Source organism: Amphiprion ocellaris, chromosome 15 (genome assembly GCF_022539595.1).
Source record: "Amphiprion ocellaris isolate individual 3 ecotype Okinawa chromosome 15, ASM2253959v1, whole genome shotgun sequence".
Classification (NCBI taxonomy): Eukaryota; Metazoa; Chordata; class Actinopteri; family Pomacentridae; genus Amphiprion; species Amphiprion ocellaris.
In genome coordinates, this window is record NC_072780.1 from 28,063,522 (window position 1) to 28,085,755 (window position 22,234).

Below are 22,234 nucleotides of genomic sequence, written 5' to 3' on the forward strand. Positions count from 1 at the left end.
TGCGACATCTTTAAAAGTATCTTCTGCCATTTCTAAACCAGCCAGGGTGTTTGGGAAGACACAAATCACACACATATATTGTTTGTTTTGACCAGGTCGGATCCCTTCCTTTAAAAAAAATATATTGTCAGCGGTTAACGTGCTTTGAAATGAGGGGTTAAGACGTGGATGACTGAACGAGTTTTTATTGTTTTCTGAGTGACTAGTTTAAACAACGTGGTCTCAGTTTGTTCCGATGTATTTTAGTAAATAAAGCTGATGTTCTGCTGCGTGTTGTTCTGATGGGAGGCTGCTGAGGGTCTGAGTGTTTCTGAGAACAAACCCGAGTTAAATCTGAAGTTCTGCTCTGGATCTGTTCCACTGAACACACAAACTAACACACAACACAGCAGTGGACGTGCTTCTATGTTGTGGGTTTTCTTGGTGAGACAATAAATAGTTTTCTGACTCGTTCTTAACCAGGAAGACTGTGTTACGTTGTGATTATCCCCAGTTGACATGGACGTGTTTCCTGAACAATCACCAGGTGTTAAACACCTGACAGAATGACAGTGATCTATATGGATGAAGCAGAATGCTTGTAGAGCTGATCGGTAGCACAATGAGTAAAACAGTGGTCTCGTAATTTTATCGCTGGATTACGTGGTTTCGAATCCTCTCACTTACTTGAAAAATACGTGTTTTTTATTTTGGCCCACACATTTCTTTTTACTGTCTGTAGATGATATTTACATGGATACAGACTTTATTAAGTAGTGATGCCGACGTTTTTCGGTGAGGTCTTCTTCATCTGGTATCTTTATTTCACGTAAATCCAGGTCTGATCGTGACGAATCTGCGGACGAAACATCTGGAGACGGAAACTATCGCCAGTTAACCTGATCACCAGTTAAACTGGAACACCTGCACTGTGATCCGTTATTTTACAAACGTTATTCTGTGTGATAAGCCTCTTTTTGTTGTGATCGTCTGCAAGTTCTCACTACTGTCAGTAGCAGATAAACTAATGCCTAGACTAAAATACGTTACTGTCATTCTGTCATAAAAATATGAAAAAAAGTTCTACTTTCACTTACTCATTTAAAACATCAGTTCTCATCACGACTTACAAAGATTTGTTTATTAAGATTAGTAACCTTGAAATGTCAGTTTCTCTTTACATCAGGCTGTTTTTGATGAGAACGAAAACAAGACAATTAAAAAAGTATTTTCTTCATATAATCAATGCTAAGTGCATATTTTTCTTTATTATCACAGTCTAGGGTGACCAGATCTCAATAAACCAATTGTGGGACAAAGAGCATATTTGTGTGGGACAATGTGGGACACCTTACCAAAGCTGAGAGGAGGGTCTTATATTTTTATATAATGTCTATCTAACTTTAAAAAATAACAAACTTTGATGGAGAATAAAGTGCTTTTTTATTCATATAACATTTAACCAATATTTTCACCAGCAAAAGATGAGAACACATGGCATAACTGTGCTTTCCAAACACCATATTAAACCTCTGAGACTCTGGTAGAACCATAGACCGAGGTTGAACTTAAATTCATCCTTCTAACCAAGTGCATTTCATTAAAAAGGCACAAAATAAAATACTCGATAAAGATTAATACAAATCAAAACCAGTCAGGAGGGAACAAAAAACACAGTCTGTGTCGCTTCACGTCGTATTCCCCACCGTGTGAAACGGAAAACGAACTGTGGCAAACTTCACAGAAAACTCTCTGAGAATCGCCTTGCACTGGCTTCACCCAGTGATATGTAGTTTCCCAGTCTTTGTTGAAGCTGCATCTCCTCTTCTTTGCTGTACTTTCCATTATCTCCACCAAAATCCATAGTTTAGTGTTTGTGTCTGCTTTGCGGTGTGTCGCCACCGGTCGCGACTGGCACAATTTACGGCAACTGACAACAAGGTGCGGCAGCAAGACACTGACAGGTTAATCTGGTCGTGATCGTACATCTGCGCTGTTTGACTAACATAGAAAAAAGCCAGATAAAAAACAAAACTCCCAGCATCTGTCCTTTAGAGTTTTAACTTTTGAAAATTATAGCTGCCAATCAAATTGCGGGACAGCGTCTCAATGGGTGGGACGTGGAAAAAGGGATGAAAATGCTGTGCAGTTCCGCACAAAGCGGGACACTTGGTCACCCAATCACAGTCTGGCATGTGTCAGTTATTAGCCCCAGCATTGATTTTGATGCATTATAATTTTTTGTGCAGTCTCATATTTTTTTTATAAAGATTCAGGACCATAATAACAAAAATGTCTTTGTGACAAAACTGTCAAGCTATAGCAGCATAACTAAGGCACAGTTCAAGTGATCCTGAGCAGCCCTAACTAAAAGCTTGATCAAACAGGAAAGTTTCAAGCCTCATCTTAAAAGTAGAGAGAGTGTCTGCCTCCTGAACCCAAAATGGGAGTTGATTTCACAAAAGAGGAACTGATAACTGAAGGCTCTCCACCCATTCAGCTTCTGGAAACTCTGGGAACCACAAGTAAACCAGCAGTCTGAGAGTGAAGGCCTCTGTTAGGATAACATGGTTCTGATAAAAACTCAGAGTGAGTCAGTTAAGTAAATTCAAAAACTGATAACTTTCTTTTTCCAGCAGGCTGAGAGTGAAGGCCTCTGTTAGGATAATATGCTTCTGATAAAAACTCAGAGTGAGTCAGTTAAGTAAATTCTAAAACTGAAAACTTTCTTTTCCCTCCAGTGAAACACTCCTTGGTGTTTTCCCTCACTGCATCTTCTGGAGTCCCAGACATCCCAGAGTATTTGGGTTCTGCACTGGTTGATGAAGTTCAGGTGGGTTATTTTGACAGCAACATCAAGACGGCTGAACCCAAAGTGGATTGGATGAGAAAGTTGATGAAGGATGACCCACAACACCTGGAGTTCTACGTTAACAAATGCATCGAAAGCCAGCACTTCCTCAAAGCCACCATTGACAGCTTGATGAAACGCTTAAACCAAACCGAAGGTAAGATATTTTTTTAAAATATGTTTTCACTGCTGAAATGCATTGTCCCTCTGTTGGAAGATGCTGCACTAAATATCAGTCCTTCTTCAGGGTTTTTTAGGACAAGGTTTAATGACTTGCAGCCACTTCTACTACTTTTGTGAAGCTAAAAACTGCCCAACTGAAAACATCTGCAGGCAGAACAGCTGGTGTCTTTATGAAATTATTTATTGCTAAATGAAATTTTCGACTCCAATTTTCCTTGTAGACACATAATTTGAATATTCTCCATAGAGTTCTCCTGCAATCATTAAATCCTAGACAGCCGGTTTCACACAATATCTGTATTTTACGGTGGCCGAGAGGTGCAAACCAAATTTACATAATGCAAAACACTTTTACAACCTCCAAGACAAATTTACAAGCGATAAAACACTTTTACAAGTCCAAAAACACTTTTACAAATCCAAATTCCAAATTTACATAATGCAAAACACTTTTACAACCTCCAAGACAAATTTACAAGCGACAAAACACTTATACAACCTCCAAAACAAATTTACAAGCGACAAAACACTTTTACAAGTCCGAAAACACTTTTACAAATCTAAATTTAACCGGAAAGGGAATGTCCCAACTCCGGGGTATAACCGGAAGTGACAACAGGAGCGGTTAATGCACTCATTCGGTCTGATCTGCGACATTTCAACACTCTAAAGACCGACCACACGAAAACCAAAACCGCGTCAATCGGTTCATATGTTACCCACAAAACGGGCAAAACATCACTGTGGTATACTGAGATTTAATATTATTGTTTTAAATGTTATACCAAGGCTTGTTCCAAGTTAAATGTACACGTATACTGTGGACAGTGATTATTTCAATGTTATATTGTTGTTATACGGTTTCTCCAGTAGAGGGCGCACGAGCGTAATGTTACCTACTGAATGTTGCTGTTGTGAGAGAACCACAGAAGAAGCGGTACCTAAAAGATATGTGCTTGGTGATTGTGCACGAGCTTCAGTAAAAACAACTGAACTAAACTTGAGATGTTGTGCAAAGTTATTTGGGCCACGATGCAACAGTTACCCGCTCGCTTGGTTCACCATTAACAACAACGAAAAGTTGCATTAGCCGCTCCTCGTTGTCACTTCCGGTTATACCCCGGAGTTGGGACATTCCCTTTCCGGTTAAATTTGGATTTGTAAAAGTGTTTTCGGACTTGTAAAAGTGTTTTGTCGCTTGTAAATTTGTCTTGGAGGTTGTATAAGTGTTTTGTCGCTTGTAAATTTGTCTTGGAAGTTGTAAAAGTGTTTTGCATTATGTAAATTTGGCTTGCACCTCTTGGCCACCGTAGTATTTACTGACACTTCATATGAGAGTTTCATGGACATTACAGCATCTTGATGGAACTGCCTGAAGTCCAGTAATGGCTTCTCTCTGTTGCCTTTGATTTTTGATTTGATAATTTTATGGGCTCCTTCCCAATGTGTTCAACCCACTCATTGTGCAGCTCTGCCTGTCTAGAATCATCCATCCCATATTCTGTGTTGTTGGTTGCACCCTCCTGATTACATCCCTGCATGCTTCAATAGGTGTCAGTGGTAAAATGACAATATTTACTGGTAGGAATTCATTCTTAGTTTCCCATCATTCTATGCTTCTGTCTCACTTTGATCCATCCACAATTTTAGGATGATGATTGTCTGTGAGTTGCTTTCATTGGACCAATAACAGGTGCAGTAGGTCAACATCCACTGTGTCAGTAATCAGTGTGTCTGTGGTAAAGCAGTGGGGTTAATAATTTTCCAGAAAATGTAATTTATGATAAATGCATCTGTTGTACATGTTGGTCATCCTTCATCTGCACAATCACCCTGTTAGGCCACAGAACAAGGCTATACAGCTGACACACAGAGTCAAAACAGGGAAAAACACAAACACATGCATTGTTAAAACATAAAAATGGGTGAAATCCTCACAAAATGGGGACACAGAGAGAGATCACTGCATTTGTACATCAAGGTGGATAAACAGCAGAGTGACATCTGTTGCAAGATATCCAGGATATCTTTGCCCATAAAGACAGGAAACACAACAAACCTCTTTCACCATTTAAATGAGTTGTGTTACCATCTGAACAAGTTAACAGAGAACTAAAGTCTGTTCCACACTCTTGACACCGAATCAAGTGAGTTGTGTTAACATCAGTTGTAAAGAGTCACCGTATGCCTGTTTGGTCATTAGTGGGTCTTTTCTGTTCAAGGAACCAGACTGTTTGTCACTTTATAGGTCAAATTTTTCTATTGTGTATATATTTATATTACGAGGTGTACAAATCTAAATATGTGCGCCCTCGCTAATATTGCAGAATAACCTGTTTGCTAAACAACCAACAATCAATTTTAAACAGCAAAAAACCCCTTAAAGAGTCACTGCAGAGTTTTCTCAATGACACACAATTCAGTTTTACATTCAGAGTTATTTACTAAAACACAGTGTGTATCTTTCAGGTCTAAAAGACACACTAAAGGTGTTTCCTGCCTGATAGTATTAAATGTAAAGTATATTGTGATAACAATGCAAGACGATAACCCTTTATTAACCGCACTGTGGGAAACTTGCATTGTTACAGCAGCAAAGTGGATAATACAAACATGTAACCAATGTCAGCAGAAAAATAAAAAGTAAATAAAAAATATACATAAGTACTAGCTCAGATTGTCCAAATTACTCTGGATGTGGAAATTACAATATTGCACGTATCAATGGTATTGCACAGAATTTTCAGGAGATAAAACACTGATTGAACCGTATTAATATTGGACACATTTAATTTATATTTTCTAGATGTCCATAAATGGAAAAATACTGACATTGCACAGATTGTTTTAGATGCAGAAAAACTGATATACCACAGAGTTTTTAAATGTACAAAACATTAATAATTTACAGCTGTTAATGTGTTGAAAATACACCAAATGGAGTATGACAGTTGGTTGTCTATCAGTCTAAAGATTACTGAGGTGATGTTTGTGTCCATGTCAGTCAGCCTTAACAGTAAACCAATAAAATCTCCCTCTCTGTGTCACAGGTGTCCACATCCTACAGCAAATGAGCGGCTGTGAATGGGATGATGAAACTGGGGAATCCAGGGGTTTTCATCAATGTGGATATGATGGTGAAGACTTCTTAGTGCTGGACCCGCAGACGCTGACATGGATCGCTTCAAAACCAGAGGCGTTAATCACCAAACTGAGATGGGACGCAGACAAAGCTAGACTACATCGCGATAAATATTACTACATGCACGTTTACCCTGTCTGGCTGAAGAAGTATGTGCACTACGCGAGGAGTTTTGTGGAGAGAACAGGTAGAATTACACAACATGAGATACACACAGTTCTGTACTCCATCTGTTTCTATCCACAGGAGCATCCAGTGAAAATAAAACAATGTATCGATGAAGTTATGATCCAGCTGTCTAGGATCAGCTAAGTGTTACAGAAAAACGGGTTATTAGTGAGGTAAAGCAATTTATTGCTTAGTGATATAATTAACAAAAGGAAAGGTGATGATAAAACAAAGAAAACAGGGCTGATGGGTGCTGCTAACTCAAAGAACCAATTAAAACTGAATTATAAAAACTAGCTAAACAAAATACCACAAGACAACAACTAAAGTAAACTCTGCAACCAAACTTAAAGACATGATAGCAACACCCATATGACTAAGAAAAATTACTAAACGAGTGCCTCAAAGCATATATTATGTTACGTGGCTGCAGACTGAGCCTCCGAGAGGACAGGGGGAGCAATAAAGCAGGGTCTATGCAAAAACATACTGAACTAACTACTGAGTACTACTAAATAACACCTAGCAAGGAGAGCAAGAAAACACTAGAACTCTAATAACTAATCAACTGAACTAATTTTAGTGCTTCATACTCAGACCTGACACAGCTAGAAATTACACCCCGCTAATCAGCAGCTACAAACAATCATTAGCCTTACAAAGGGTACGGCAATTGAGCAGGGAACTTAACTGTCATGAGGCATGAAAGAGAACAGGGTTGGAAGTGGCAGGCTGGAGTAAAGTGTGGCACGCCCAGTGGCGGAGTGGGGTAGGTGCTGTAGATGGAGAGACTTTGTCCGGCAGGGTGAGGGTCCTGGTAGAGAGGTAGGGAGTGCAGGTGGACTTCAGGAGACTTCTGAGAGTACAGACAGATGAGGGAGGGTACAGAGGAATCCGGGCTTGAGCAGGCAGGACGTTCAAACTGGACAGCAGGAAACATGAAATTAGTACAAGGAATGAAACAAGGAGCTAGACTTGAACGAGAATCTGAACTGACTGAGACTGTTCAATGGTCCGTCGCTGAGTAGTGTGCAGAGTCTGGGTTTATGGAAAAGGAGTTAATCAACATCATCACTCCCACCTGCTCATGGACCAATTCCCACTGATTGAATTGGCAGCACCAGCAGGACAGTGATGGTTGGCCTGCTTCACCATCCTCCTGGCGGCCTGTAGGAAGGAGGCACATGCCCACTTCCAAGTCCCCTCACATCTCTTGATGAAGGTTTGAACTGAGGATACAGTGATCACGGGAGAAAAAGGCACAGGGGTGGAGCTTCTGGTCGAAGCGTTGGGAGAGAACAGGACCCACACCAGTGTCAGAAGCATCCACCTCAATGATGAATAGAAGGCTGGGGTCAGGTTGAGTTTGGATGAGGGCCGAGACAAAGCGATGCTTGAGATCTTCAAAGGCTTTATCAGCTTTAGGGGACCAGAGGTAAGGCTTGGAGGTGGATGTGAAGGCTGTGAGCTGGGCGAAATCTTTGCTGTAGTCTCAGATAAAGCATCTGTAGAAGTTTGCGAATCCCAGGAACTGTTGTAGTTGCTTCTGAGTCTCCGGTTTCGGCCAATCCCTCACTGCTGCCAGCTTTTCCGGGTGCATCTTTATTTTTTTTAGGTAGCATGGAACTCACACTTCTCGGCTTTGACGAACTGTTTGTTTTTCAGCAGTCTCTCCAAAACTTGGTGGACATGGAGTACATGTTCCTCTGGGTTCCTGGCGTAGATCAGAATGTCATCAGGATATACAAAGACGAACCAGTTGATCATGTTACAGAGGGCGTTGATGAGATTTTGAAATACAGCAGGGGCATTGGTGAGTCCAGAGCGCATGACTAGCTATTCAAAGTGTCCAAGGGGAGTATTGAAGGCTGTTTTCCATTGCTCTACTTTGTGGATCCTGATGAGGTGGTAGGCCTTGTGTAAGTCCAGTTTAGGGAAGATGGTGGCATCATGCAGGAGAGTGAAGTCAAAACTGATTATAAGCAAGGGGTAGGTGTTTTTGATGGTGATATCGTTCAGTGCATGGAAATCTATACAGGGTAAGAATGTTCCATCTTTTTTGTCCACAAAGAAAAACTCTGTACCCACTGGAGAGGACGAAGGCCGAATGATTCCTGCAGCTAATGAGTCACTGATGTAGGTCTCCATGGCAGCTTGCTTGGGTTTGGACAGGTTACACAGGCTGCTCATGTTAAATCACAGTTGCTTGGATTGTGAATTGGGCTGCAAATTTAAATCCTAGGTGTAGTGATTGTTGCAGTTGGATTGGATGAAAGTGGAGGGAGCTGGGTGGTGGTCCAATCAGGTATGGCAGTAGGCGGGAAGAGGAACGAGCTTCAGAGCAGGTCTGGAGCTCCAGGCCAATCATCTCTGATTGGAGACAGGTGGCTGTGGAGCTCCACAGCTAGGCATAATGGAAAGTCAGCATAAACCATCTCCTCACACAGAAGCCACAAAGGATCCACCACATGAATAAAGCATATGGTCAGTAGGGGCTGTGACAGACACACAACACATCCTGAGAGGTATACTATGAAGCTGGTTTATCAGAGTTAATGGGTATCACAAAGGTGGTGATCAACTTTCTTTGTCAACTCAGACTTTTTGCTACAAACTCGATGCACGTTCACATGAAATGAGGTGCTGAACAAGTCATTTGACTCTTCTTCTGAACAAAATGAAGTGATTATGTACAGCTGCTTCACTCAATAGGTTACTATAATAGAGAACAATGAGTAATATTTAAATAGATGGCAGTAAAAAGTACAGATACGCAAGTTTACAGATAAAACATTTCCTTCAGCTGAGAATGTGTATTGCTCATAAAGAATCGTCAGGAGCATCTCTCTTTGGTTAAAGGGAGACGCTTCTTACAGCTGATTGAAATCTGAAACTCTGAACAGAACCTGCTCTGGACCTGGTTTTCTCCACAGCATGAGTTACCATGGAGATCTAGCAGGTTAAAGAGAACCACCTTCATGACACTGAAAACTATGACTTTACGCTCAACATACCTGCTAACCCACTAATCTCACTTCGTAGTAGAGCCATCAGATCTGTCACGTTCAGTTAAGACTCATCAGTTTCTCTCTCCAGATCTTCTCTCAGTGTCTCTCCTCCAGAAGACTCCCTCCTCTCCGGTCACCTGCCACGCTACAGGTTTCTACCTCAACAGAGCCGACTTGTTCTGGAGGAAAGATGGAGAGGAGCTTCATGAGGACGTGGACAAAGGAGAGATCCTCCCCAACCATGATGAAACCTTCCAGATGAGTGTTGACCTGAACATCTCATCAATCACTCCTGAAGACTGGAAGAAGTACGACTGTGTGTTTCAGCTGTCTGGTGTCAAAGACGTCATCATCACCAAACTGGACAAATCAGTGATCAGGACTAACTGGGGTAAGTCAGTCAGAACAGTGGAGTCTGGAAATGAAACATATTTATCTGTTCTGCAGTAGAGATGAAATCTGAGGGTTGTGTTTTGGTTCCAGGTTCTCCATCAGGGTTTCCTGCTGGTGCTGTCATTGGAGTAGTTGTAGGTCTGCTGCTGCTGCTGTGGCTCTGCATCACTGGACTCTTCATCTGGAGAAAGAAGACTAACGGTACACAGTAACACAAGAGCAGCTGTCCTGCCTTCATATTCAAAGCAGAAATCTTTAACAAAAAAAACCATATATAAAGAAATATAAAAGCATCATTTTAACTACAGTCATCTCTCATCTTTGTTTCAGGGTTCAAACCTGCTAACAGTAAGATTTTCTGATATTTACTGTAGATCTGTAATCAGTCTGATCTTTGCAGTCTTGTCTGTTGGGTATTAAACTCACTTTGGTTTTTTTTGTTTTTTTTAGCCTCAGATTCTGCAGACAGTAACTCCGATTCCAGCCAATTACCGTGAGTACGTCCTTGTTTCATCAATGCATTGCAGATATAAATGAACCTAAAAACACTCAACAGTATACTGAGATAATATTTGCTCTTCTGTAAACACCAGCCTTTTTCTCCTTTTAATTGTTGTATTCCTTTTTTAATAATGTATAATGATTGTACTAAGCATCTGAACAGTTATTTATCTTGTTCATTTCTTCATCTGCCCTGACAGACTCTCAGGGAAGACGGGAGGAGAGTAAACTCCAGTGAAGTTGGGATTCTGTCAAAACCGTTAATTGATTCTGTTTTGAAGTTATTAAGCCTCTTCAACTAATCCAAGTTTGAAACTCTTGTCTCTCCAGTTAAAATTTGTGTCCAGTATTGTGCACAAAATATGGACACTTTACATGTTTAGTTTTTTATCCAACATGCAAAGCCAGCAGAGAGGCGCCTGATTGGTTCCAAGTTCTCCAGCAGAACAAGGAATAAAGAACAATCTTCAATAAACAAGTGTCTTGAGCAAGAACCAGCAAGAAGAACAAGGAACCTGTATCATATGATGGAGCCTCTACAGAGTCACAATTACCAGAGACTGAAACATGAGGACAGAAATAAGAACAGAGCTGCAACTTTCTCCGTTTCTGCAACTTATAAATCTGTATTATTGATAAGCTGCTGATTATTAGTGAGTTAAAACAGTTAATCCACAAACAGCTTTTCTTGCTCAAATATCTGATCTCAACAACTAACTCTAAATGTTAATATCTCATAGTTTTACTCACAATGTAACTGTGGAACAGAAACAACATATAGCTGTCACTTTATGGTCACACAACATAGAGAAACACTATATTCACAGGTACAAGAAAATATACAACTCTAAAATCAATTTTTGGTTAAAAAATTTTGTTTATTTATAAAATTTATTTGATGAAGACCAAAGCATAGGGGTGTCCAAACTTTTTTGTCAAAGAGGACCAGATTTGATCATGTGAAAATGAGGACCAATCATCCTGCCTGACATTCATTGAACCATTAAAGTTGAATGCCAATGCACTGTCTTATAGAAATTTTATTTTAAATGACATTTGTTTTTACTTCTTCACATGGGAATGTAAATAAATGTAAGTGACCCAGGCATAACCAGGTATTAACAAAAGCATTCTGCGTTTCATATTATACTTCGATCTCTTACTGTCCCAAATTTAATCAGCCGTCCCATGATTCAACATGTCCATCTCTCTATTTGGAAATTAATAACTTTTTTACCTGTGTCAACTTTGATTGGCCGTAACTCCCATTCTACTAACATATAAAGCTTTCTAAGCATTGGTAATGCCATTAAGAAAAAAATTCTATTCATAACATCAAATAGAATATATTCTATGTTTGAGAGATATATTTTTCCTATTTTATTTTATTTTTTTTTAAATCCCCATTATTTGCAATTTTTGAACAAATCCTGAATCTGAGAGATCTTAAGCACAAAACTGAGGCTGGTTCCCCAGTATTTACTGCATTCTCTCCATTCACCAGAAACTTCTGAACAGATATGGACATCTCAAGGTGGCATCCCAGTTCAATTTCCAACTTGCAAGAGATTTGATAATTTCCATTTGGTGCAAAATTATGAAAATGTTGAAATTTCAGTCAAAACAAACAAACAAAAAAAATGCCAGTTGTCAGTATGACATACCAAAGATCATGCCTACAAAGTTTCAATAGACTGAGGCGGTCAAGCAATTGATCTCCAATAATCTCACTGAGTTGATATGGAATGACCCCAAAACCTGAACAATATTTTAACATTTTTGTTTACTACATAATTACATTCGTTCTTTCAGTGTTTTGATGTCTTCAGTATTAACCTACAATGTAGGAAATAAATAAAAACCATCGAATGAGAAGTTGTTCAATGGTCCAGTATGTCACACCTACAGGTACAAAACAACAACATTGCAATACATAAAGTGTCATTAGTCCAAGTGCATATATTTAGAAATGTCATTTTGACCAACACAAAAGAAATTTTAAAAGGCAACATGTAAATTGTGAGTCTCAACCCGACGCTGTGGTTTGGCAACTCAGACTGTCAGATACTGACAACTTTGAGATGAGACTCAGAAATCAACTTATTCTCTGTGAACTATATTGCACCTTTAAAACACTGACAAATTAGTATTTATTAATCTCAGATGACCAAAACAGGTAACTTACTGGCACTCAGGTGAAGGATGATACTGAGATCTGGATTGCAGTACACAGGCCAGGTCTGGTTTAAGGTAGTGGTTGAGAAATATCATGCAGGTGAGTCATTCAGTTTCCTCAAGTGGTTCTAGTTGAAGTTCAGAACAGAAAATGTCTGATCACACAAATGTGTGGAGTTAAACAAGTGTAGCATTTTATTTGTAAATGTTCGAATCTCTGGACACCTGTCGCTCATAGCTTATCATATGGTTGTTTTCAGTGTCTCTTTACATTGAAATCCTTATACACGGCAACAGTCTCTTGGCAAATTAGGAAAACACAATAGTTTCACATGTCACTGATGAAATCTTGCAGTTTCCACCTGTCCTGGAAGTGGCAGCCCTCACAGTCAACTTTCCTGTTTTTTTTTTGTTGTTGTTTTTTTAAAAATCTACAGTTGCCATTTCAGGAATCGGCTAGAAAGAGTCGCTGGGGTCACAAACAGGGTCACAGGTGGCAACAGAGTCCTGCTGACACTATTTGGTGGCACAAAATATTGCATCTTGTAACTGTATCTATTTGACAGCGTTGGCAGGCCATAAATGCTGCATTTTATGACAGAAACTGCAAAAACAAGACTATAAAATATGATTCAATCGGACTCCAGACCGGACTTTGGACATGCCTAGCAGTTCATGTTACAACCATCTAGTTAATGGACACACTATCCAACCACATGGGCCAAAATATCTATTCTGCTCCATCTGAGAGGTTTACACACGGTAACTGTGGCTTTTAACATTGATTTGTTTCTTATTTGTTAATATTTGTGTGATACTTGTTGAGGTGCTTTGGTATAGACGGCTTATTCTGTTGCTGTTGCAGGCTAGCATATGTGGACTCATCTATTGACTGAAACTAGCTTGAGAGACTTTTTGTTCGAGTCCATCTGATTAGAGACACTTTGAGGGGAAACTTTTAAAATAACTGAACTATGTGTATTTGAAATGTTTCTTGTATGTCCTTTATTTTTTGTAGTTATTGTGGATGCTGCCGAGACTGAGGACTGAGCAGTAAATAAATGTTAAAATACCTGTATGATTACATCGGGACATCTAGTTACATTCCTGATGAGAAGGCTCTGTGTAATTACCATCACTTCAGGGAAGGATACACCCCATTTTCTGTATTGATTTCTGATTATCTGACTGAATTTCTTTACTTTCAGGACTTCCAAAAAGAAAATGAAGAAATTATTGGCTTTACTCTTCTTCTGTCACGTCACATCTTCAGGTAAGATAATAATAATAATAATAATAATAATAATAATAATAATAATAATAATAATAATAATAATAATAATAATAATAATAATAATAATAATAATAATAATAATAATAATAATAATAATAAATGATAAAATGATAATAAAGCTATTGTATTGTATTGTATTGATCTCCGAGTAATTGTTAACCGCTACTTCTTCCTGGTGCTGTTGTTTGTTTTTTCAGTTATTACTGTCTACAAAGTGCCTGGCTCTTTTAGTTTCACTTCACTTTTTAAAGTCTTAAGTGTCTTATTAGCACAGATTCAGCCTGACATGCATCTGTTCAGTCCTGACTTATGATTATTGTCTATGTTATTTTCATATCGCCTAAAAGTCGTTGCATTAACGACGACATGTACTTGCTGGAGCTGTCAGGGCTGAGAGTAAGGTACAGGATGCAGTCAATCCAGAAAACATTATTTATCCCCTGAGTGCAATTCAAGGCAGATAGAGGAGCTGGACACAGAAAGGTAGCAACAAGTGTACAATAGTAGTAATATATTTTTAAAAGCGGTAATGTTAGACTGATAATGAGCTCTTATCAACATTAAGTTGGTTCATCCTTCCTGCAGCCAGCTTGCTTCCCTTTGTTTTGTCTGCTTTTCATATATTCATGTTTATTAATCTTTCTGCTTTGTTATTGTCTTGCATGGATGAGTGCATACTGCATATGTTTTTATTTTTGTTTAAATTTTAATGGTTGTATGTGTGTCTGTGATGTTGCTTGTGTTGTGTGCTTATGTCTTTCAAAAATACTTTTAGGCTAGAACTAGATGAAAATTAGTCATGTTTTAATAATGTACACTGAGTTTAAAATATTTTTTTTTAATCTAAAAGTAATTATCTTGTAAATAATTAATCCGGGTAAGATAAAGATCAGAAATAGGGAAGACAGTCTACTTATTTCATCACAGCATCACATTTGAAGATGAATTTTTCAACCTGAATTCATACTAAACCATTACATTGAGGAATTTGTTCTGGTGGAAACAAAGGTGCTGTGATCAACTGTATTAAATGCAGCACTGAGATCCAGTAGAACAAGTATCATAGGTGACCTTTACCAGTGCTGTCTCTGTACTATGATTTATTCTAAATCCTGACTGAAACTCTTTGAACAAACCATTTCTATGCAGACAATCACAAAATCAGCTTTCAACAACTTTTTCAAGAATTTTAGAAATGAAAGGGAGGTTGGATTTGGGCCTATAGTTGGTTAAAACACCTGGATCTGGAGTAGGCTTTTTAAGAAGTGGCTTTACTCTAGCAGCTTTAAAAGCCTGTGGTACGTAGCCTGTCAGTAAAAAGAAGTTGATATTTAATACTACAATATTAATTAAAGGAAAGACTTCCTTGAACAATCTAGTGGGATGGGGTCTAACAAACATGTTGCTGGTTTAGAGGAATTTACTGTTGACGTGAACTCTGAGAGATTTACAGCAGAGAAGCAGTCCAAGTATGAATCTGGTTCTATGGAAGCTTCCAGAGCCACGACACCTAAAGACATGTTCAGGATTTTTTGTCTAATATTCAAAACTTGATCAGTGAAGAAGGTCATGAAGTCTTCACTACTGAGGGCTAAAAGAACACAAGGTTTCACACAGCTGTGACTCTTTGTCAGCCTGGCTACAGTGCTGCAAAAAAATCCGGTGTTGTTCTTGTTATCACAAAATGTTAATGTGGGTTAATGTTATCAAAAAATATTATCAGACAAAATAGTTTTGTTGAAAAACTGTAAGATGTTCAATTTCTATGCCAAATGTCAAAACAAGACCAAGGGTGTGATTAAAACTGAGTTGGTTTGTTCACGTTTTGAGGAAAAACAACTGAGTCAAACAATGAGCTAAATGCCAAGTTGAGGCTGTCATTCTCATCACCTACACATGTGGACAAAATTGTTGGTATCCCTCAGTTAATGAAAGAAAAACCCACAATGGTCACAGAAATAATTTGAATCTGACAAAAGTAATAAGAAATAAAAATTCTATGAAAATGAACCAATGAAAATCAGACATTACTTTTGAACCGTGGTTCAACAGAATTATTTTAAAAAATAAACTCATGAAACAGGCCTGGACAAAAATGATGGTACCCCTAGAAAAGACTGGAAATAATGTGACCATAGGGACATGTTCAATCAAGGTGTGTCCTCTAATTAGCATCACAGGTGTCTACAAACTTGTAATCAGCTTATTTATAGGGTTACAAGTAGTTACTGTGCTGTTTTGTGACATGGTGTGTATCACACTAAACATGGACCAGAGGAAGCCAAGGAGAGAGTTGTCTCAGGAGATTAGAAAGAAAATTATAGACCAGCATGTTAAAGGTAGAGGCTATAAGACCATCTCCAAGCAGCCTGATGTTCCTGTGACTACAGTTGCACATATTATTCACAAATTTAAGATCCATGGGACTGTAGCCAACCTCCCTGGTCGTGGCCTCAGGAGGAAAATTGATGACAAACTGAAGAGACGGATAATACGAATGAAAACAAAAGAGCCCAGAACAACCTCTAAAGACATTAAAGGTGAACTCCAAGGTCAAGGTACATCAGTGTCAGATCACACCATCCGTCATTGTTTGAGTCAAAGTGGACTTCATGGGAGACGACCAAGGAGGACACCATTGTTGAAAACAAATCATAAAAAAGCCAGACTGGAATTTGCCAAACTGCATGTTGACAAGCCACAAAGCTTCTGGGAGAATGTCCTATGGACAGACGAGACAAAACTGGAACTTTTTGGCAAGACACATCAGCTCTATGTTCACAGACGCAACAATGAAGCATATGAAGAAAAGAACACTGTCCCTACTGTGAAACATTGAGGAGGTTCTGTTATGTTCTGGGGCTGCTTTGCTGCATCTGGTACAGGGTGTCTTGAATCTGTGCAGGTACAATGAAATCTCATGACTATCAAGGTATTCTAGAGAGAAATGTGCTGCCCAGTGTCAGAAAGCTTGGTCTCAGTCGCAGGTCATGGGTCTTGCAACAGGATAATGAGCCAAAACGCACAACTAAAAACAGTCAAGAATGGCTAAGAGGAAAGCATTGGACTATTCTGAAGTGGCCTCTATGAGTCCTGATCTAAATCCTATTGAACATCTGTGGAAGGAGCTGAAACATGCCGTCTGGAGAAGGAACCCTTCAAACCTGAGACAACTGGAGCAGTCTGCTGATGAGGAGTGGACCAGAATACCTGCTGAGAGGTGCAGAAGTCTCACTGACAGTTACACAAATGGTTTGATTGCAGTGATTGCCTCAAAAGGTTGTGCAACAAAATATTAAGTTAAGGGTACCATCATTTTTGTCCAGGTCTGTTCCATGAGTTTATTTTTTAAAATAATTCTGTTGACCCACGGTTCAAAAGCAATGTCTGATTTTCATTGGTTAATTTTCATAGAATTTTTATTTATTGTTACTTTTGTCAGATTTAAATTATTTCTGTGACCATTGTGGGTTTTTCTTTCATTAACCAAAGGGTACCAAGAATTTTATTCACGTGTGTGCATGGATATTAAACTCACCCACTATAATGACTTTATCTGTACCGAGCAATAGGAAAGTACTCTGAGAATTCAGGTAAAAACTCAGAGAAAGCAAACATCGTGAATTCAAAAGCTGAAAATCTTCTTTTCCCTCCAGTGAAACACTCCTTGATGTTTTTCGTCACGTCAGCTTCTGGACGATGGGACATCCCAGAGTTTATAGGGTCTCTTATGGTTGATGAAGTTCAGGTGGGTTACTGTGACAGCAACATCAGGAGGCCTGAACTCAGACAGGACTGGATGAGAACGTTCATAAAAGACGACCCACAACACCTGGAGTGGTACGTAAACAAATGCATTGAAAACCAGCACTTCTTCAGAGCCACCATTGACAATTTGATGAACCGCTTCAAACAAAGCAGAGGGAAGATATTTTTAAATATATGTTCTTACTGTTTTAAGATGCTGCACTAAATATCAAGACTTCTTCAGTGATTTTTAGAACAAGTATTAAAGATTTGCAGCCACTGCTACTACATTTGTGAAGCTAACATCTGCCCAACTCAAACATCTGCAGGCAGAAAAGCTGGTGGCTTTTTGAATTCATTTACTGATAAATTAAGTTTTCTACTAGAATTTTCTTTGTACACATAATTTGAAAATTCCCCATAGAGTTCTCTTGGAAGCATTAAATCCTGGACAGCCAGTTTCTCACAATATCTGTATTTACTGACATTTCATATGAGAGTTTCATGGACATTACAGCAGTTCCAAATAAAGCATGAGAGTTGGTTGTCTGTCGGTCAGAAGATTGAGGTGATATTTGTGTCCATGTCAGTCAGCCTTAAAGGGATAGTTCGGGATTTTTGACATGAATCTCTATGGCATCCCTATCATTAGTAACGTACACTCTCACTGTCTTACCCCCGACAGTGTCCCGTGAGCCGAGTTCTGGTCCGGTTCTGGACGCGGCGAAAGTAGTCCGGCAGGTTTCCAGGGTCACTTAAATAAAACGTATTTCTTCTAAAAACAGCATGTGTTCAAAAGAGTGATTTATTTGCATCACAAAACCCATTTCCACGAAAAAGTCACACCACGTAATCACTTGGCACTACTTCCTGTCCCGTCGTATCAATGCGCGCTGTCCTCCAGCTGACTGCTGCGTACATGTGTTGATATCAACAACACATGTATCAATGCGCGCTGCCTGGAGGACAGCGCGCATTGATACATGTGTTGTTGATACACACAGGTTCTATTTAGTGATGTTTTGATTCAACAAGTCTGGCAGTTACCAGACGTAGGTGTGGATGATGAAACTGAACCCAACTGTCTGGGGGCAAATGCTTTTTTACAGCACTGTATGTAGATTATACACTTTTAACCTCCTAAGTCCTGGCGTCCACATATGTGGACGTCTTTTTTGTTTTCAAAAAGAGCGTATAATAATAATAATAATAATAATAATAATATATTATCCGATTATTATATTTATTAGTCACTCCTTTTCCCAAATAACTAGAATAAATCTAAAATGGAAGCCCAACCAAAGCTCAGGGCTTAGGAGACTACTGACTGAAAGAAAAAATGCACCATTGAGTTCAATACAGCCAATTCAGCAAACATACTACCTGTATATACTGGTGAGTTGTAATTTCGGGAGTAAGTCACAATAAATGTCCTATAACTCATAACCTTTTGCAAAATTACTGGAACCATCTATATAACTGTTGACATATTCACAATAACTAATGCTAAAAATAAGAGTTGACTAATAACAGTGACAGAAGCTGTTTCCTTTGTATTGTTTGTCTGTTCTCCGTCTGCTATCCTGCTATTTCCCACTACCTCATCCCTACTCTCACCACAACCAGTAAAGGTAGATGGCTGCCATCCCTGAACCTGGTTCTACTGTAGGTTCTTTCCTTCTTTAGTTCCTCCTGAGTATCACTGGCTGCTTGCTCATAGGCAATCCAAAGACAACTTTGGATTGTTGGGTTTTCTGTTTAACATTCCTAAGGTCATTACCTTACTACATGAAATGCTATAAGATGGCATATGTTGTGATTCTGTCTGAAATCTGAAATTCTTCTTTGTCCCACAGTGACACACTCCATAAAATATATCCTCACCGGATCCTCTGGAATCAGAAACCTCCCGGAGTTTGTAGGTGTTGCCATGGTTAATGAAGTTCAGGTGGGTTACTGCGACAGCAACATCAAGAGAGCAGAGTTTAGACCCGACTGGATTAAAAAAATGAAAGTAGATGATCCTCAGCAGTGCAGTGGCATTCCCACGAGTGTTTCACAAGTCACCTCTCCTTCAGGGATCTCCTGGAAAACTTAAAGCAGCGCTTAAACCAAACTGGAGGTAAAGTCCACTTAGCTTTATGGCAGGAGGCTGCTTCCTTTATTAACATGAGTGCACACATTTAGAGAGCCATTCTTTATCCATGCTTTATTCATACATTTAGAGCACAGAGTGCTGTACAACTACTTCATCTGTTCCTTCTAAGTTGTGACCTCAACATTTACCCATCTCTTCCTTCATATTGTTACTTGTTGATGTTGCTTTATTATTTAGATTGTCACAGTCAGTAAATTATCCAGTGCCCCTTGTAGAGTTTCCTGGAGAACAAGTTGAAATTGATTTATTTATTTATCATTATTATTATTATTATTATTATTATTATTATTATTATTATTATTATTATTATTATTATTATTATTATTATTATTATTATTATTATTATTATTATTATTATTATTATTATTATTATTATCTGGATCTGGAGACAATGACGTGGATCGCTCCAACACCGAAGGCTGTCATCACAAAACACAAGTGGGACACTGAAAAGGGGAGATTAAACTTCAATAAGATGTACCTCACCAAGCATATTCCTGAATGGCTGAAGAAGCTTTTGGAGTACAGGAAGAATTATCTGCTGCGAACAGGTAGAAGCTCATGACCTGATGCAGTTTCAGGGGCAAAGTTCTCCTCTGAAGTGTTTCTCAGTTTGTACTTGTCTCTCTCTGCAGATCTTCCATCAGTGTCTCTCCTCCAGAAGACTCCCTCCTCTCAGGTCACCTGCCACGCTACAGGTTTCTACCCTGACAGAGCCGACTTGTTCTGGAGGAAAGATGGAGAGGAGCTTCAAATGAACTTCAGCTTCATTTTTATGTCTCTGCACCAGCATCAGAATTGGTCTCAAATGTTAATTTGGACTTGTGTTCAACTTTTTTTTTAATTTTAGTGGTCAAAATCACTGTGACATCAGAAAAAACACATTTTTAACCTTGAGTCAAGGGTTCGTGCACTAATTTTACACTGCAAAAACTCAAAATCTTACCAAGTCTGTTTGTCTTATTTTCAGTCAAAATGTCTCATCCCACTTGATTTAAGATAAATTCACTTGACAAGAGACACTTCAGCAAGATGGAGGGACTTGTTTTAAGACAACGCATCTTAAATATCTTGTTAAGTCAAACAATCTTGAAATTATCTTGTTTTGAGTTGAATTTTACAAGAAAATAAATTTAACCCTCGTGTCGTCTTGCGGGTCAAAATTAACCCATTTTAAAGTTTAAAATGTCGGGAAAAAAAATATATTCATTCATATGTCCACATTTTCAACATTTTTGGGAAACATTTTTTGGTAGAGAAAAAGAAATGTTAAAAATGTTTCTTAAGAACATTCACAAAAAATCAACCAAAATCCAATGAATTGCAATGTATTTTGGTTGAGTTTTATGTGAATGCTTTACTGATATATATATAATCACTTTAGATAGTTCTAGGATTTTTTGGGAAGATTTTTACTCATTTTTTGAAAATATTTACAAGAATTTTCTTGCCAAATTTGAGGATTTTTTTAAAATAAAACTTTTAAGGGGAACTTTTAAGAAATTATTGGAATTTTCTCCCTGAAGGTTTTGCAAATTTTCAGAAATTTGAGGAATTTTTTTTGCTGATGTTTTGAATTTTTTTCAGACAAGGAAACAATATCTTTGGTGGCTGTAAATGAGGACAACAGGAGGGTTAATACATCTCAAATTAGGAGGTTACATGAAAGCGAAAATGTATTTTTGAGCGAAAAAATGCTTCTTTTTTTTTAGCATGTCTGACTTATTTTAAAACACCCAAGCTTGTCAATCCTGGTAAAATATAGTTTAAAATAAGTTTTCCCAGCTAGATCTCAAGATTCTAAATATCATATCTTATTTCAAGAAATCTTACCAAGCCATTTTTCACTTGTTCTATTGGCAGATTTTTTTTCACCTTTTTCAAGATAAAAGTTGCTTGAAATAAGTTTTTTGTTCTTGTTTTGAGAGGGGCATTTTTTTCAGTGTACACAAATGTAAAAATGTAGGTAAAAATATATGTAAAATGTGAAAATAAAAATGAAAAGATGATGTTTTATATCTGAAAGGTTGCATTCACTGTGACATCTCAATACTCTTCAACACTTTTCTGGCTCTTATTCAGGAACAGAAGAGAAGACTGGGACCAGGTTTCATGTCTGGTCGGATGTATAATTTATTACATGGATGCACATTTAATAAATACCTTTATTGTACTCAATACATATAAAATAAAAGAAAGAAAGCATTTTATTAGTACATACAGTATAGATTGATGTAAAGATAGATAGACCTCAGTGAGAACAGCCATAGGTTTCCTGAACAGTAGTTTTGAAGCTCAATAGTGTGGCTCCAGTGTCGCCATCTTGGTGAACTCTTCAAACGCCCTCTGAATCTAAAACAGAGCAAAGAAGTAGAGCGTGAGTTGAGCTGAGGCAGGACATGTAAATACAGACATCCTCATGTCACTCAAAGTGGCAATGCCCTCAATAATGCATAACTTCAAGCCTGAGAAGAACTCAAACGAGTGATTTAAATATCAGTTTGTTCCTCATGCATTTGCTGTGAACAGGGAAATCTGCTATGAAGAACAGTTTTTACACCAGATTATAAGAACGTTAATTTCTGCTGTAAAGCTGGATCCTTTAACATGGAGGTCTATGGGGATTGAGGCGCTT

At 38.4% G+C, this 22,234-nt stretch overlaps 2 protein-coding genes across 3 annotated transcripts in view; both read left to right on the forward strand.

The window, feature by feature from the left end:
* The window catches only part of LOC111580525 (major histocompatibility complex class I-related gene protein-like), a 75,847-nt gene extending 64,600 nt beyond the window's left edge, over positions 1–11,247 (forward strand). For both annotated transcript variants that reach the window (XM_055017686.1, XM_023288291.3), the window contains exons 2-8: positions 2,721–2,987; positions 6,064–6,342; positions 9,420–9,722; positions 9,815–9,925; positions 10,055–10,072; positions 10,175–10,217; positions 10,426–11,247. In XM_055017686.1, coding sequence (XP_054873661.1) covers positions 2,721–2,987; positions 6,064–6,342; positions 9,420–9,722; positions 9,815–9,925; positions 10,055–10,072; positions 10,175–10,217; positions 10,426–10,453 — 1,049 coding nt within the window. In that variant the 3' untranslated portion in view covers positions 10,454–11,247. The remainder of the gene's footprint in view (positions 1–2,720; positions 2,988–6,063; positions 6,343–9,419; positions 9,723–9,814; positions 9,926–10,054; positions 10,073–10,174; positions 10,218–10,425) is intronic.
* LOC111562465 (major histocompatibility complex class I-related gene protein-like) overlaps positions 1–21,624 on the forward strand; it is a 73,368-nt gene extending 51,744 nt beyond the window's left edge. The window contains exon 4 of the mRNA XM_055017683.1: positions 20,235–21,624. Within this exon, the coding sequence (XP_054873658.1) occupies positions 20,235–20,443 (209 nt within the window). The 3' untranslated portion in view covers positions 20,444–21,624. The remainder of the gene's footprint in view (positions 1–20,234) is intronic.
* The last annotated feature ends 610 nt before the right edge of the window (positions 21,625–22,234 follow it).